The 16,091-nt window shown below is 37.3% G+C and overlaps 2 protein-coding genes across 4 annotated transcripts; both read right to left on the bottom strand.

The window, feature by feature from the left end:
* Nucleotides 1-140: 140 nt before the first annotated feature.
* Nucleotides 141-9,872, bottom strand: slc35f3a (solute carrier family 35 member F3a). Of its 3 annotated transcripts, none has more exons than XM_043253503.1 (8): nucleotides 9,768-9,872; nucleotides 7,796-8,013; nucleotides 4,794-5,139; nucleotides 3,491-3,710; nucleotides 3,258-3,383; nucleotides 2,923-3,115; nucleotides 2,623-2,712; nucleotides 141-1,058 (listed from the first exon to the last, which is right to left on the bottom strand). In XM_043253503.1, exons 1-8 carry the CDS (start codon nucleotides 9,824-9,826, stop codon nucleotides 808-810), a joined length of 1,503 nt encoding a protein of 500 aa, XP_043109438.1. In that variant the 5' UTR covers nucleotides 9,827-9,872; the 3' UTR covers nucleotides 141-807. The 3 variants fall into 3 exon arrangements, with proteins under 3 accessions (XP_043109438.1, XP_043109440.1, XP_043109441.1); XM_043253505.1 differs by lacking the exon at nucleotides 9,768-9,872 and adding an exon at nucleotides 8,359-8,448; XM_043253506.1 differs by lacking the exon at nucleotides 9,768-9,872 and adding an exon at nucleotides 8,083-8,437.
* Nucleotides 9,873-11,628: 1,756 nt separating this feature from the next.
* Nucleotides 11,629-15,881, bottom strand: kcnk1a (potassium channel, subfamily K, member 1a). The gene is made up of 3 exons (XM_043253060.1): nucleotides 15,345-15,881; nucleotides 13,316-13,711; nucleotides 11,629-13,166 (listed from the first exon to the last, which is right to left on the bottom strand). Exons 1-3 carry the CDS (start codon nucleotides 15,697-15,699, stop codon nucleotides 12,901-12,903), a joined length of 1,017 nt encoding a protein of 338 aa, XP_043108995.1. The 5' UTR covers nucleotides 15,700-15,881; the 3' UTR covers nucleotides 11,629-12,900.
* Between the last annotated feature and the right edge of the window lie 210 nt (nucleotides 15,882-16,091).

Raw genomic sequence — 16,091 nt, 5'->3', positions numbered from 1 at the left:
CATAAAATATGCTGATTTGTTGCAAGTGACAATTGAAACTTTTGTGCTACATAACCTTTTTATAGAAACAGTGATGCATTTACTCTCAGGGCTCTTTGACATTATTTGATATTTTATATACCTTATTTAATGCGTCCTTGGTCGTTAATTTTTTTTATTTAATAAATGGTCAATTTAAATGCTTTAGGCATACATGTACATCAATCCATCTATCTTACAGACTGCTACAATATGCAAAGGATATACATTCATTCTTTATTATTGCTATTAAGTAGTAACAAAAATCCTTACAAAGGTTTACATTAAGCCTTAATTCCACAGGAATATATGAACCAAGTATTGCCACTGATAGATATATAATGCGAGATATTTTTTCGGAGGAATCTATGGGTGTAACTTTGCTTTCAGATTATACGAAGCCATATCACTGTCAAATACATATGCTGAGTATAGAGAACCGGTGTCAGATTACAGCTGATATCAGGAGTATTATGTTATACCTGTAAGTGTGACCACGTGTCAGCAGCGGAGATACTGGCAATATACAAACATACGTCATTCAACACATGAAGCCACAAAGTAACATACAAACCTACACATTTCCAAATCTGACACAATGGCACTTTAAATCGAAACACAAACTTGCTCATCAATAACTGTAAATCATCTAGAATAACCTTCTCATCTCGAGCAACTTCCGTCCACCTAATCAGTTTTGGATATGCAGTACATCTAAATTGCCCCATAATTGTGGAAGAGAGTAATGCGGTGCCTGTCGAGAGCTTTTGAAATGAATGAAATGCGGAGTCAGTGGATGCTGGGAGTGGTTTTGGAGTTGCAGTTCTTTGACTCCCTCGGCCTGATGTGGAGAGTTTCTGAGTGTTTGTCTCTGGCGCTCTCTTGTGGCTCTTCTCGGTTGTAGAGCATTGATCGTAACTGTGACAGACACTGGTCCCAGTCTTCAGGCAGTAAGAGCAAAAGGAAGCCCAAACAAATGATGGACACCGCAATGATGCGTACACTGTTGAGCTGGATCTCACACATGTAGCGATCTATGACTGGAGTACGAAAGATTTTTGGTGGTATTATAATTAAATGTGTTGAAGCAACAAGATGCTAATGTAATCAGGGCCAGTTGGAACATTTTAATTATATTAAAAAACGTTTATATTTACACCACAATTCAAAAAAGAATTGAGAATTTTAAAGAATTTAATACAAGCAAGGATGCATTAAATTGATCAAAAGTGACAGTAGCACCATTTATAAAATTTCTATTTCAAATAAATTATATTTTTTCATTATAATGATCAAAGATTCTTTGATAATTATAATAAAAAAATATCATTTAGAAATAGGTTTGCTAGTTTCCACAAAAATATGAGGCAGCATAACACTGTTGATAAGAAGAAATGTTTCATGAGCAACAAATTAACATTTTTTACAGGTCGTGTGACACCAAAGTCTGGAGTCATGGCTACTGGACATTTAGCTTTGAGATTACAGGAATAAATAAAATTTTTAATTTATATAATTATCTTAAATTGCACTAATATTATTGCAGTTTTTACTGTATTTTTGATCAAATAAATGCAGCCTTGGTGTGGACAGGAGATGTCTCTCATTTTACTGAGCCCAGATTTTGTACAGTAGTTTACTGTATATGGGATAAAAGGAGTAAAATAATAATAATGATAATAAAAGTCATTTACTCATCTTCATATTGTTTCAGACCTGTATGGCTTGCTAACTTCCGTGAAACACACAAGGAAATGTTAATGGGGTCATATGATGCCATTTCAAGTTTGCATAAACTAAAGTCTCAAAACCAAAGCGATTTTCTCTATAAAATGTAAGGCTTGACCACGTGTTCCTAAAAAGGCTCATTTTAAACACGCTGTGTGGGACAATTTTCATAACACCGCCAAATGTTTACGCAAGAAAAGAAGGCGGAGCTATTATTCTTGCTATAGTGTTGCTACGGGTGCCATGTTCTGGAGACGCTGTGTTTCATTGTGAAAGTGAAACTACTTTGTTTGTGCTTCCAACAGAGAGCACAACTAGAAATCAGTGGTTGTTGTATTTACAACTCTGTTTGAGAACAATTCAACACAAATGCTGATTCTTGAACGCGCAGAGTAGCGTATGACGGCTGTGCACAGAGACAATTCCAAGGAACAGTCTGGTGCTTCTGACTCACAACCTGTAAGTTACGTTTTTTATTAAAAGAATTTGCTACTTTTCAAACGCAAATTATATCAAACTCTTGAGGTATTCTGCCAATCACAACTCACTGGATAGCTACTGAGCTTTGTAAAAATCAACACATTTCAGAAAAAAAGGGGTTTTAAGGAAAATAATGTTTTTTGCACCAAATACACAAAATAATGTTCTTTTTAGCAACATCATATGACCCCTTTAATAGAATGTTGGAGCTAAAATTTTTCATACAATGGAATTAAATGGTGATCAAGTGTTGTCAAACCCAAATTTTGTGATTTCCCTGGTCAATATTTAAATGCATCACGGTTAACATAATGCCTAACATCACCTTTTGTGAATTACAGAAGAAATCCAAATTTCTAACAACATAAAACTTCCAGTGGTTGTATTCTGACTCACCAGCATTGAGAGGCACACTTAGGATGACGCCCAGAGAAATCAGAGTAGGGAGTGTTATCAAAACACCAAAATTCAAGAGGAAGTTGAACACTAAAAGAGCAGCCAAAGAAAAGAGTCAGAAGTTAAACATATTAATGACGAATTTGTGTATTACAAACACACAGTTTTTCACTCCAGGAGATTATTGTGTGGATTATTGTGATATTTTATCAGCTGCTTGGACTCTCATTCTGATGTCACACACTGAATCTGTGTAGATAAGAGAAGTTTGTGTCTGTGTATTTGTGTTTGCCCTCTTACCCAGCAGAAGAGCGGACATGCCACAGATGCTTGGCCATGGCAAATCTCGAGGTGAAACAAAGTCCTCGGCCCCCATGAGAAGCAGGATCAGAGGGACAGCGCTAATGAAGACAAAATTAGCTCCACCGAGGACCGTAAGATACACAGCTGCTTCACCCAGCTTTGCGCTACCCAGAACAAGCTTAAACAGAACCTGAAGAAACAGATATACACGTTCAGATTTCAGAAGAGAGCATGAAATAAATACATACTCATTTAAAACTTCTCTAAAACAGCCGGTTGTTGGTGTGTGACAGTCTAAGATGTGTTTGTAGTGCTTTGTAATCCCATCTTACTTTGTATATAGCTGCTGTTGATGCAGAACCAACCACAAGGGAGATGCCTATCACAGAATAGCTGTGGAAACCATCGGCATATGTCATCATAACAATGCCCCCAATGGCTAAAATGGCTGCCACAATCTGTGATTAGACAGAACAAAGTACATTATGATAAAAAAGTAAACATCAGTTATAGACTTATTACATTTAAAGCTTTTTATAGAACACTTTATATATCATATACTCACCCGCACTCCCATAAAGCGATCCCGCAGGACAATCCAGGATATTAGGAAGACAAAGGCACGACTACAGCAGAAAAGGGCACAGGCATCAGTGGCAGGGATTCTGCGAAGGCCTTGCAGGTACAGGTAGCTGGTGAGAGTCCACAGCACCCCAAAAGGAGCCACGCGAGAGAGCAGCATCCTCAGGGACAGCCCATCATCGCCCAAGAACTGACAACACTCTCTGTCGTGAATCCACATACACACAAATAATGTATCGTAACGGCATTTCCAATAAACATTCATGTGACAAAGGTAAAGAATGTGGACACTCCTCAATGACTGGAAGATTCTATTTATCTTAAAGATGTTTAATCTGAAATCTATTTTCTAACTAATTAAATAATCTAATGCAATTTTTTTAGATGTATATCTATATGTGCATTTCTTTACAGTATTAAAATACATAATCAAAAACTATCAGTATAATATCAGTCTATGAGTTTAATATATTAAAAAAATCAATGAATGTCTACAGTAAAATGGCAAAATGTTTTTAATTATATATATATATTTACTTACTAAAAAGTAAATAATAAATGTGACTATGGACAACAAAACTTCACTTGAAGATCACTTCACTTTACATCACTTGAAATTTAAATAATTAATCTTTCCATTGATATATGGTGTGTTAGGTTAGGACAATATTTGATTGAGATATAACTATGAAAACTTGGAATATGCAAAAAAAATCTAAATATTGAGAAAATCACTTTTAAATAGTTGCATACTATTAATAATTTTTTTTATTTCTATATATTTATGGTAAGAATTTTACAAAATATCTTCACAAATCAATAATTTTGACCCATACATGTATTTTTGGCTATAGCTACAAATATTCCTGTGCTACTTATGATGGTCCAAATATAAAATTTCACAATGGCTTTTAAGAAGAACTAGTAAAAGAGTAACTAGATGAACATTACAAAACCAGCTATCCAATTAGTGAAACCCTGCCTTCATTAAATTACACCGACTTCCAATACAGCTCGGTTAACCTTTAAAAATCCTTTGTGCTGAACTCACAAAAGACAAAAAAAATGCCATGGGACATTGTTAAGAAAATGAGGTTAGTGTTGAGTCCTCCATCTAAGCAGCCTAGCCCAACAAAACTGCAAAGTCAACAAAAGGTGTCTGCATAAAACCGAACTATTACACAGTGCAGCACTTTTGCAAAGAGCTCTCCATTTAAAACGCAGTGAAGTTTCATAGGTCACAGAGTCGGATCTCCTTGTATGAAAGGAAACACAACCCGTCTCACCTGAAGCGCTGTCTGGGAGTCTGTCTGTCCTTGCTGCAGCACAGGTGACCCAGGTAGTAAAGAGGGAAGATGGCACAGTTCCAGGAGCTGGAGAACCAAGTGAGGGTGAACGGGACATTCAAGCGCCTGACGGTTATCTTGGCCAACTGAGTGCAGCCTGTCCAAGAAACACAGATGCAGAGCACCACGGCAACCCCCCACAGTGCTCTGCGCAGGTGGACTGCGGTCATATGCAAACAGCAGCGAAGCCTCTGCAGCCTGTTCTCGCAATCTGATTTGACTGTTTCTGTGGCACAGTGGCCATCTACCTTCACTTCCACCTTCTCGCTGTTGGACTGGTCATCTCCTACAGATACAGACAATATAATTACATATTACAAAGACTTAAGTAGCTACAGGCATTTAATCACATCACTCCTTCTTTTTTAACAATAAACTTTCGTGCAGAACATATAGGAGAAATGTGCATAACATAACTGACACTGACAAATCTGAAATGTAGTACAATAACAGATACAATATAATCTCAGAGCTGTAACTTTAGGACAACTCATAGTAAGCAACTTTGTAAACTTTGTGGTGTCAATACATGTTAAGCATTTTTTAGAGCACTGTTTACTGTCATAGTACAATAGGTAATTATATATAAAAAGTTTGTGGTCGGTTGGAATTTTTGAATGTTTTTGAAAGAAATCTCTTATATTCTCTAAGGCTGCATTTGACGTGAAATATTAATACTGTGAAATATTGCAGCTGATTGCAGCTGTAACTCCAGTCTCTAGTGATCTTTCAGAAATGATTGTAATAAGTTGTTCAGAAACATGTGCTGTCTAATATTTTGTGAAAACTTATTTTAGGTTTCTTTAATTGATACATTTTAATTATAACATATTCAGTTTTGGAAACAGACCTCAATATTTGTGGAGTAATGTCATTTATCACAGAACAAAGACTTGTCCTTAGTTTTTTTTTTTTGAAGACATGTAGTTACACAACATTATAAAGCAAGATGCAAGATTATTAGATAGCATGAAGCAATACACAATATATACAAATAATGTATTGCTGTCCATGGTACTGAAGATGCAACTGTCCTGTTATGTACATGCATTAATTGTACTAAAAAATCTAATTTACCATATTTTTGAACTCATGGCCTGTAAGAAGACATTTAGTATGTACTGGGCAGATCCTGCCTGGTCTGAAGGACAGAACTGTCAGTGCAAAAAGGACAAGGAGACAGACAGACTGTCCCCAAGAAGCAGTCAGTCAACAGAACAAGTGTCCCATTATCATAGTCACACCACAGACCACAGTCTGGGATAGTTAATGTGATCTCAGTGCCAGCTCAGTGCTGCAAACATCGACTAAGGTATCAATTTGAAGGTGATGGTGAAGTGGTTAAAGAATTGACTTTTAAATCCAACCCTATACATTGTTATACACTGTTACCACTGTGATCTTAAAGAGCTAACTGAATTGCACAAACCAAATCAAATTCATTATAGCATTTATTTGGCCATTATCGGTAGGTTCAATTAACATCCGCCTGACCATCTCTATATCACCTGTTTTATGATGTAAAAAAGCAACGTTAAATCATATTTCATTATTACACACATTTACCAGAGCTAAATGAATGAATGAATTCTCTCATTATTAATTTCAAAGATGCACTGTTGTATCAATCTGAACTCCAACATTAATGATGAATGATCTACTTACAATACTTCAAATGCTTTCAATGTTTTTTAGTCTCAACATCTTTACTTCACTGCTATTTAAGTATTATATTGAATAACCTGTTGAAACTAAATAGTTTAATATAAAACACTATATCAGTAACGTGACAATAATTTCTGTCCACGTAAGTTTAACTTGTGTTTAAAAGCGCATACAAATCTTATGCTACGATGCAGTCAATGGAGGAATGTAAATGAGAATTGAGAGAGACCTCATCTGCCCCTGATGACTCAGCAAAAACTGGGCTCTGACTCAGTTACCTTCTCGTGCATAGTAGAATCACTGACAGAGCGCCACATCGTAACTCAGGCTACTGTGCTCAGCTCCAATATAACAATAGATGCATCAGTTTGCTGAACGAATATTTGAAGAATATGCAAGACGTTTATCTTTTTTTTTAAATAAGAGAGACCATAAATATTGAATTTTTTCCCCTGTATTTACATAAAGAAAGTACATTAGTGCATTTCCATAAAGAAAGTAACTAAAAGGGCTCTTTGTTTACAAATGACTTTGACTCAGCGGTTTATCGGATGGGTGATATATTTTGTCGCCTATGCCTGCGTCAACAATATTTTAAAGTGCGACCACAAAGAAATATTTGTGCGTGGGGTGGCAGAGGAGCTGAAATTGATGCAGGGGTGTGAAGCTGGTCTTTGATCGATGTGTTTACATCATAAAACATAGATTTTCAGCTCTTTTATAAAATCAGAGATCAAGGAATTCATACCAGCTTGATGAACAGAATGAACAAACAATCCTCACTGTAAACTATTAGCCAAATAATTTTTTTTAGGAAGGAGTCAACCAGATTATTTCAAGTATCGAGCATTGCAAAGCACACCCAAACAACAGACTTGCATAATGCATGTAAAACGTATATAATGAAATATAATTGGAATTTATGTAATAGCCTACTATTTTATTTCTATACAGGTCACTGTAAGTTAAAGGGATAGTCCACCCAAAACCTAAATTCACAAACTACATTTCTTTCTTCCGTCGAACACAAAAGAAGATATTTTGAGGAATTTTTATGAACTGGTTACAAAACATTCTTCAGTATAGTTTTATGTACCAAAGATGAACAAGTTAAAAGTGAATTGTGATAGATTTGCTATTTTTGGTTGGACTATCCCTTTAAGAATAAAGAACCATAAGGGCACTACAGTATGGGAACCCTTCTATGCCCTTAACTCTTATATTCATTAATTTCTTTACATTTAACTTATAAAACACCTATGAATTAAGCGTACTACCTCTAAGAGATGCGTTCCAGGGCTCATAGCCATAGTAACCAGTGATCCTCAGGATCCGCTCTTCTATGGATGCGTTGTTGATGTACTCGACCGATCTCGATGACTTCAGTTCTTCACTCAGATCTTCATCATCAGTGACGAGGGATTTCAGCTGTCTGATCTGAGGACTGATATCTGACAGGCGGCGCGGACTCATGTCTGAAGGCTTCCTCATTCCCCTGAAGTTAAAGAAGAGACATCAGAGTAAAATTGATCTCTGCGGAAAGGTATAGCTTAGAAGAACCAACCTGCATGTAAACGCACCGTCCCCGGCGCAAACTATAGAGGCACGGCACAACGCAACGCGACAAAACGCTGCCAATCAATGTGAACAAAACTGCGAGAGCGCGCACGCGAACGTTTTCTAGCGTCAAACTTGCAGTTGCTGTCCTAAACAGCGTAAACTTGTTTATGGTACAGCAGTCCGCAAGCTAGACGATGGCAGGCTAAAAAGACTAGGATTCTCAGGCGCTTATTGAGAAGCAACTGTAGTTTTTTGTCAAAACATGCACCCAGTAACTCACTCCGAGACAGAGGCGATCTTTTTCATTCGGCATTCTGACGAGCCCATTTTAATAAGCTGTTACAGAATCGAGCGTTTGGAAATCGTGATCACCCATGGTAAAAAAAAAAAAAAAAAAAAAAACTCAGAAGGAGACAGAGCTGAAGCAGCACTGCTGTGTGAAGAAGACACGACCACCTGTGCGCGCACTGCGCCTGCGCAGACACAAATTTTGCTGTCCTCTCTACCTTCTGAGCTTCGTATCCAAAAAAACTGATGTTTCATTTTATATCGTTTGGCGTTATCCACGTTGACCACCAATAAACTCTTTTTAAAACACTCACACTAATTTAATTTAGTGACCAATAATCCATGGTAAATTTCTTTTTAAAGTCATAGTCATGTCTGACTATGTAGCTACATAGAGTATTGTAACTATATTAAATGCACATACTGCATTAGTTTTAATTTTTGTGTGTGTGTATCTTTCTATAATAGGTAAATTGCTGTAAACACAGCAGCCCAGCACAGCCCATCTGTCTGGCACAGCAGAGATGGCAGTGCATTGCAGGGGGAAAGAAGGAAACTGGCCAAGACGAGGAAGGAAGTAGGTCTTGGTGAACTACCCAGGAAGAAGGAATTGCATTCAAAGCCTATAATCAAATGCAATCCATGTGTCTTTCAATATCCTTAAATGACTTTTAAATACATTTTAGACCCATCCTAATTCACAAGCTCATACTTGTTGTCATGCAGTTGCTATTGCATTCTGTTTGCTTCCAGAAGGTTTTTATTATACCGACCATCAAATTTCTAGTACAATTCTGGTTCCATAAACCTCGGATCTGTTTAGTCACTTTAAGTAATTATGAGGGTTTTTTTTCATAATTTTTATGGTTGACCCTGGTGAAAATCCTAATTCTGATTGCTAAGGAAACTGATATGACAGCAACATTTCATCAACAAGTCGCGCAATACGATAAATCATCCATGTCATCATTCAGAGTATCATGCCAAATGTTTAATACAATGTTTATCTTTTAAATATGACAAATTTTAACCTAATAGTGATGCTGATCTCAAAATCCACCATATGTTCATTTTCATACTCAGTGTACACGTATGCTTTTTAATAAGTACAACATTTACGACTTCACTGTAGTTTGTCATTTTCATTACTGCTCTTAAAAAAACAAAACAAACAAACAAAAAAACGTTCATTTGCCCTTTGAAAATGCTTCCTTTTTATCAATACATAAAATCTCATTTTTAAATAATATAACAGTAACAGTCGAAAGTAAGCGAAGCATTAAAAATCTACGCTTGAAAATCAAAGCTGCTTTAATAAACTCCTTAAAAGCCTCATTATGCCATTAGGTTATTAAACTGTCACTCAGATTAGTTTTTCAGCACTTAATCATATGTGTCTACCTGTCTTTCGGAGGACACAGTTGAACACGGGGCTCTGGAGTCTCGTCCTCTTTCTGCATTGCGCCGGTACATCATGTGTGGGGATCTTGTCCCTGCAGTGTGGCAGCTTCACGGTCCACAGCCAGGTTTTGAAAGATGGCTAGCAGTGGGGGTGTGAGCCACTGCATGTGTGTCGGTGTGTGTGGTGAGCGAAGGGGAGCTCATTGTAACTGGTTGGCACCTATCGATCGGAAGGGGCCGTCTCCACCCCGGCACAAGCCTCAAACAGGAGACCTGTGCTTAGCTAAGCAAAAACTTCTGACAGTGCCGTCAATACCCCCCCCTCGACACCTTCCGCTGGAGAACGCCGTGGGGAGAAGCCATGAGGTCTGCACTCCATATGCTTAACTCAAAATTGAGCTTGGCAAACACTGTAGCGGGACTTGACATCTAATGAGGCAGAGGCTTGGATAAACACGGGGCATGGGAGAGGGAGTTTAATTGAAAAATCTTGGGTGAGAACTATCGAAGCGCTCCGGTGGAGATTATTCACATTCACCAAGGACACGCCAAAGGCAAAGTTAAAAGGAAACATTTATAAATAACAACTGCAGTATTCAATAGTTTGCTTTTTTCAAGGAGAACCGTATAGGGTTGTGTGCCCTCAAGGACAAGATGACCCCTCTTTTTTTTCTCTTTACTGAAGATGGTATATAATCCCATTTCAACAGACACTATATTGCCAAAAGTATTGTGTCACCCCCTTCTAATGAACACATCTGTCTACTTTAGTAATATCCATGAGAAGAAAATCTTAATGTAGCATATAATGATATTCTAGGAAATTATGTGCTTCCAATTTTATCGCAACAGTTTGGACGGGACCCTTTTCTATTCTAACATGACAATGTCTCTGTTTATAAGGCAAGGTTAAAAAAGAAATGACTGATTGAGTCAGTGGGGAAGAACTTGATTGCTCTGCATAGATCAACTCCTGATCTCAGTTGAAATGGAGTTTATCGGTCATGCGCCTCTCAGATTTTCCTCTTGAGAAAAATTATTCTAATTCCCCAAAAAATTTGTTGAAAACTATGGAAATTTTAATGTATACTCATATAGCGCCAACATATAAGATTATATTTCTCATCAAATAATAAGTCAGATTATTTAAAGTACGTGTTTTTATTTAAATTACTTTAAATATTAGCTATAAAGTTATATATTCACATTGTGTCTATTTTTTATTTTTATGAGAAACATCTCATACAATCAAAGTAAAATGAAACTGTCAAGTTAAAACTGGCATTCATTCACTCAGGGCTTCATTCGGTCATCATCATACCTAAACTCAAAAAGAGCATTTTCCCATGATATGAAGAAATTATTCACCCTTGCCCTGAAATAGAACCTCCTATATCACCTGCAAGCAAAATACACCATTTACAAGCTCGGCTTTCTCGACATCTTTCTCATCTAATGCCGTGATGATAATGAATGTGACATTTAGATGAATGTCTAGGGGAACTCAAGGAGATCTCTTACAGTTTCATGTGCTCAACTTATTGAAATTTGTCCAGGTCAAGTTTAACAAGGTGAGCACAGCTGCAGGACCTTGTTAACATAACCTCGGCTCAATTTCAGCACCACTATTACAGGATGGCATCAAATTCACTTTCAAACAGCAGAGTAAATATCTCTTTTAACAGCACTGAGCAGGCATCCTGTTAACAGACTGTACAGCTGCTCAGGGTTTTAACACACCTATATAGCCACGCAAAATGATCTAACAAGAGGTCAAGGAGATGTGTTCGGGTTACATTTACTGTGTGCTGTAAGTTCTGTTTCAGTTCACGAAGAATGACCACAATGCAATTAAAACATCTACAGAATAACCAAAATCTCCAGTTTATTCTGTTTTGTTAAAGTGCGACTGAGGACATACATACAACGAATGCACAACTTTCAGTATGCTTAGGCATGTGCAACAAAATTAAAATGTAAAAATGAAAAGTAAATAAACAAATAAATGACAAAATAACAAACATTTTCTTCAGCAATATACCCAGTAACTCAAGACCATACTGACGCACTGATGCACACTGAGGCCTACAATACAACAGTAATGGCACTCAATGCACAACAGCACCTTTAGGTGGTGGACAATGCCTACTGCAACTGCAGAAGAGCGTATAAAACAGAAATTAAATATACAGATTTTTGATTGTCTGATGCCTCTACTAAAAATATACATAATTTAAATTCCCTTTATTAGTGAATTACAGAATGTGACAGTAGGAATGTCATCAGGGACCTGCCCCTGTCTATTCTAAAAATCAAATAAAAAAAAAAGACTAAAGGCTGGAATACACTACATGATTTGTTAAATATGAACAGATTGGTAAACACGGACATTGTATGACTTTCAACATAGTTTAAGGCCGGAATACACTATACAACTCCTGATTTTCAAATCAGAAACCTGACACTTATTACTGAAAAATAAAAACAATACGTGTTCTGAAACTGGCTCAAAATATCAAACATTTGATATTCTTTGACTGGATGGATTCATAAGCTGAAGCTTATGACTTATGTTCACATATACACCACACGATTTTTCTGTTAAATCTGTCAACTCTGACTACCTAAAATCACTTGTAAAAAAAAAGACATGCAATGTTTTCCAGCCTTAAGCAATATGTACAAACTTAGTAACCTGACAACATGATTTCCATTAATACACCGTCATAACTGTAATACAGGATATGGATCCCTTTATTTCACCTAACAAGAACAGCATATGAAGTGTGCAGTGCTAGTCTATGACCACTTACCAGCTAAATACTTGTATTCAGAGTCATGGATGGATTTATCATTTACATGCACACACAAAACCCTGTTCACAAAATGTTTTTCCGTTCAGCAGCAGCATAAACCATAAAGTCCTATGATATTATGCATTCCACTAATTGATACAATTCTTTTCCACGATAAATTACCTTCAGCCTGTGTTTCAAGTATTCATGTCTATGGAAGGTTTCAGTTAACTTGACAGCAGAGTACACTAACAAATTACAATACATTTATGCTCTTAGCGGAGATGTTTCAGAAACATTAACGTGTCAGGTTTCTAGACACAGATTTTTAGGATGCATCATCGGTCCATTGGTCCATTGGAGGTAGTAGTAGGTGAAGCGGCGACGACGTCATCAGGAAACATATCAGTTTTATCCTCCTTAAATGAAGCTGCCTGGTCAGAAACAGAGGCGAACGAGAGGTGATCATGATCCACAATGTTAAGCTGGTCCTCTGTTTTTTGTTTCCTCAGGTAGAACATCTTCCTGAGCTTCTTCAGCTGCTGAAGTTCACAGAAGGTTTCCAGAACCACCAGCATCGCGATCAGGCCCAATATCAGGTAGACTGCATAGATGAAAGACAGATAATGTTAAAGAGGCACAGAGAGCGACTCTTAAGGGTACAACCAAGACTTCTTTCAAAAATCTTTCCGATCGAATGTAATTAAAAGTTAAATATAAAATGTATGGCTCTTAAACTAACTTTGCACTTACATGTTATGCCCAATTTATAGAGTTCTCTGAACCTCTGATGGTAGCCCTCTCCTGGCACATAGTCGCCCAAGCCAATAGTACTAAGAGAGATGAAGCAGAAATAGAAGGACTCCAGGAAATTCCATTCCTCTTCCAGTACTGAGAAGATGATGGCAGGAATGAGGAAGAAGCATGAGACAGTTATAATGGCCAGCAGGGAGGCATGCAGAGCGGCCAGCAGAGGTTTGGACATGCCCCAGTGCCGGTGCAGGTACTCCACGGGCCTGCGGGTACTGAACTCCATGATCCTCTGGACCACCGCAGTCAGGAATAGCAGGGTGAATGGGATTCCCACCACTGAGTAAATGATGCAGAAGGCCTTGCCACCATCTGAGAGAGGAACGGTGTGGCCATATCCTGAAAAAAAAAAAGCCTTTCATTTTACTGGTTGGGACACATTGCGTTCCTGTGAACTCCTTGATGAAAAAGCTGTATTGCATTGTAATTATATTTATCATTATCACACTGAGTAAAAGTAGTAAAGAAACTATTTTCATTCGGAAATGATAAAGAATTGATATCTTTATCAAAGAAATTTTACATGAAATTTGTAAAACATACTGCAATAATCTTTGTTACTGTGTGGTAATTTTCAGATTGAAATTGAGCACGAAGCATAATAGCACCTGTAAATGTGTTTTTAGTTATGAGAGTGGCATATTTTATTTTGGGTATTTGAGATAAGGTCATTGGGCTAGTTCTGGATATTTTTGACTAGTATTGTTTTTCAGACCTGGCAATCCTCATCTCATCTAGCATTTTATTAAAACAAACCAGTTAATTTTGTCCTAATCACATAATGAAAAGTTACCAGCAATGTCAAGGGTGTTACCTGTTGCGGTACCTAAATCCTGCTGGATTAAGTTACATAATCTTTGGAAACACTCCACACACTGCATGCTTATCCTTCAGACATCCTTCAAATCGCCCAATGCAATGAATTACAAAACCACTAGGGCTCCTAAGGAGCTGAAAATATGTGAGCAAGCACTTATTTTGCTTTATTTGTAAGAATGTCTTAATAAATAGAGTAACACCTTATAACTACAAATTAATACAAAAAGATTACAAAGTGGTCTAATTAAAATTAGGTTTTGTCTAAATTATTACACAGTGTATTAGTTCGTTTGGTAATGTTTAATATATCCTGAGCACCGGGTGAAATGTTAATGTCAATGTTATTAACAGTACGGTTATTAACAGTTATAGTTAAAGTTATTAACAGTAACAGCCAGCTGCATAACATTTGACATTCTGTTCATTTGAAACAATGAAGACCATTGTAAGCAATTTGATCTATGTGGAATAATAGGCAAATGATTTTAAAATACTTTTTATCTATATTTTTATTTCATGTGATTGCACAATGCTGGTTATTTCGTTGCGTAAAGCCTGTTCAGTGAGCACAATCAAATATATATATATATATATATATATATATATATATATATATATATATATATATATATATATATATATAAATTGTGTTTTATCGCTATGGCAAAATATACTGTGTTTGTGTGAATCCCAGTATGTCCTATTTGACTGCATAATCATTTTCCCTATTTGCCCTCATTCATAATATGTATTGCATATTTGTACAAGATCTTGACATGTTGACATAAAGCTTTGTTGACTCATGATTCAACCCATTAAAAACGGCATGCAGGTTTCGTTTCTTGAGTTACATCCTTGTTTTAAAGCATGTTTTGTCTCTATAAAATATTAATGTAAACGTCGGGCTGTTTGAAGTGACACAGCAGAGCTTTTCAGCCTTCACATGCGCAGGCTAATGCTTTTATCAGAGATCTCAGAGAGGACAGGTCGACCTTAGAAATGACACCACACCGGTGTTTTCTTCCAATGCGGGTAAATGACTGTAAAAGGACCGGACTACAGACAGTAAATTATATAAAGTAAATCAACATTAGGATACAAAAACAGTCCTATCATGGCTATTTAATATCGCCAAGAGAAAGTCTATTCTCACCTGTCGTGGAGAGCACAGTGCTGGCGAAGAAAAGGGCTGATGTAAAATCCCAGTTCCAGTTAGTAGTAGCATTATTGAGAACCGACACCCCGTAATTACTCGCCTCTAAAGCTCTGGTGAGAAACTCCTCCAGTCTTTCTTCGGACAGACATTCGTTATCATTTAGAAACTGCTGCTTCACGGTCCGAAGCTCTTGCCGAAGCAGCTCTTCGTACGGCAGCTCCACCGCGGAAAACACCAAAGCCCCGAATATCAGATATAACACATACGCTAACACCAAGACCAAGAAATACCACGTAGACCTGTAACCTTCTATGACACGCACACACGAACTTCCAGACAGACACTGAAGCATTGTCTCCGCGGGAGAATTAACGCGGGTAGTTGTGTGACAGGAATACACTTGTCTCTTACAAATAAAAGGGAGCAAACACTCTCACAGCTGTCTTTTGATTATAATTTCCTGTTTGTCCCCCGCCAGTATCGCTGCGCTGATGTGACGGATGACCGGGAGAAGCGTTTACTAATCTTACTATGGCGAAGGGATTTTATTAATATTCATGAACCCCCCAGTCGCCTGTGAAGGTTAAGAAAGCAACGTCAGCACTGCCTAATTAATATTCATATAGCAAGCCATCGCCATTGGATGGTTACAACGGGCGTCAGCGTTCTCTGATTAATATTCATGAGATTGCCTTCGCCGTAGTAGGATTCATATTTTCGCGTTAGGCTCATGACGTCTTGTTC

The sequence above is a fragment of the Puntigrus tetrazona genome, chromosome 12 (assembly GCF_018831695.1).
Source record: "Puntigrus tetrazona isolate hp1 chromosome 12, ASM1883169v1, whole genome shotgun sequence".
NCBI lineage: Eukaryota > Metazoa > Chordata > Actinopteri > Cypriniformes > Cyprinidae > Puntigrus > Puntigrus tetrazona.
This window is presented reverse-complemented; position numbering and strand designations above follow the sequence as displayed.

Bases quoted from the DNA above. Each gene is read 5' to 3' on its own strand.
- slc35f3a (XM_043253503.1), bottom strand. From the start codon at position 9,826: ATGCAGAAAGAGGACGAGACTCCAGAGCCCCGTGTTCAACTGTGTCCT. The intron at 3,384-3,490 runs GTGAGTATATGA...GTCTAATCACAG, and splicing joins ATCGCTTTATGGGAGTGCGG to ATTGTGGCAGCCATTTTAGC. The intron at 2,713-2,922 runs GTAAGAGGGCAA...CTGCTCTTTTAG, and splicing joins CATGTCCGCTCTTCTGCTGG to TGTTCAACTTCCTCTTGAAT.
- kcnk1a (XM_043253060.1), bottom strand. From the start codon at position 15,699: ATGCTTCAGTGTCTGTCTGGAAGTTCGTGTGTGCGTGTCATAGAAGGT. The intron at 13,712-15,344 runs GTGAGAATAGAC...TTTTTTTTTCAG, and splicing joins CACTGTGCTCTCCACGACAG to GATATGGCCACACCGTTCCT. The intron at 13,167-13,315 runs GTAAGTGCAAAG...TCATCTATGCAG, and splicing joins CTATAAATTGGGCATAACAT to TCTACCTGATATTGGGCCTG.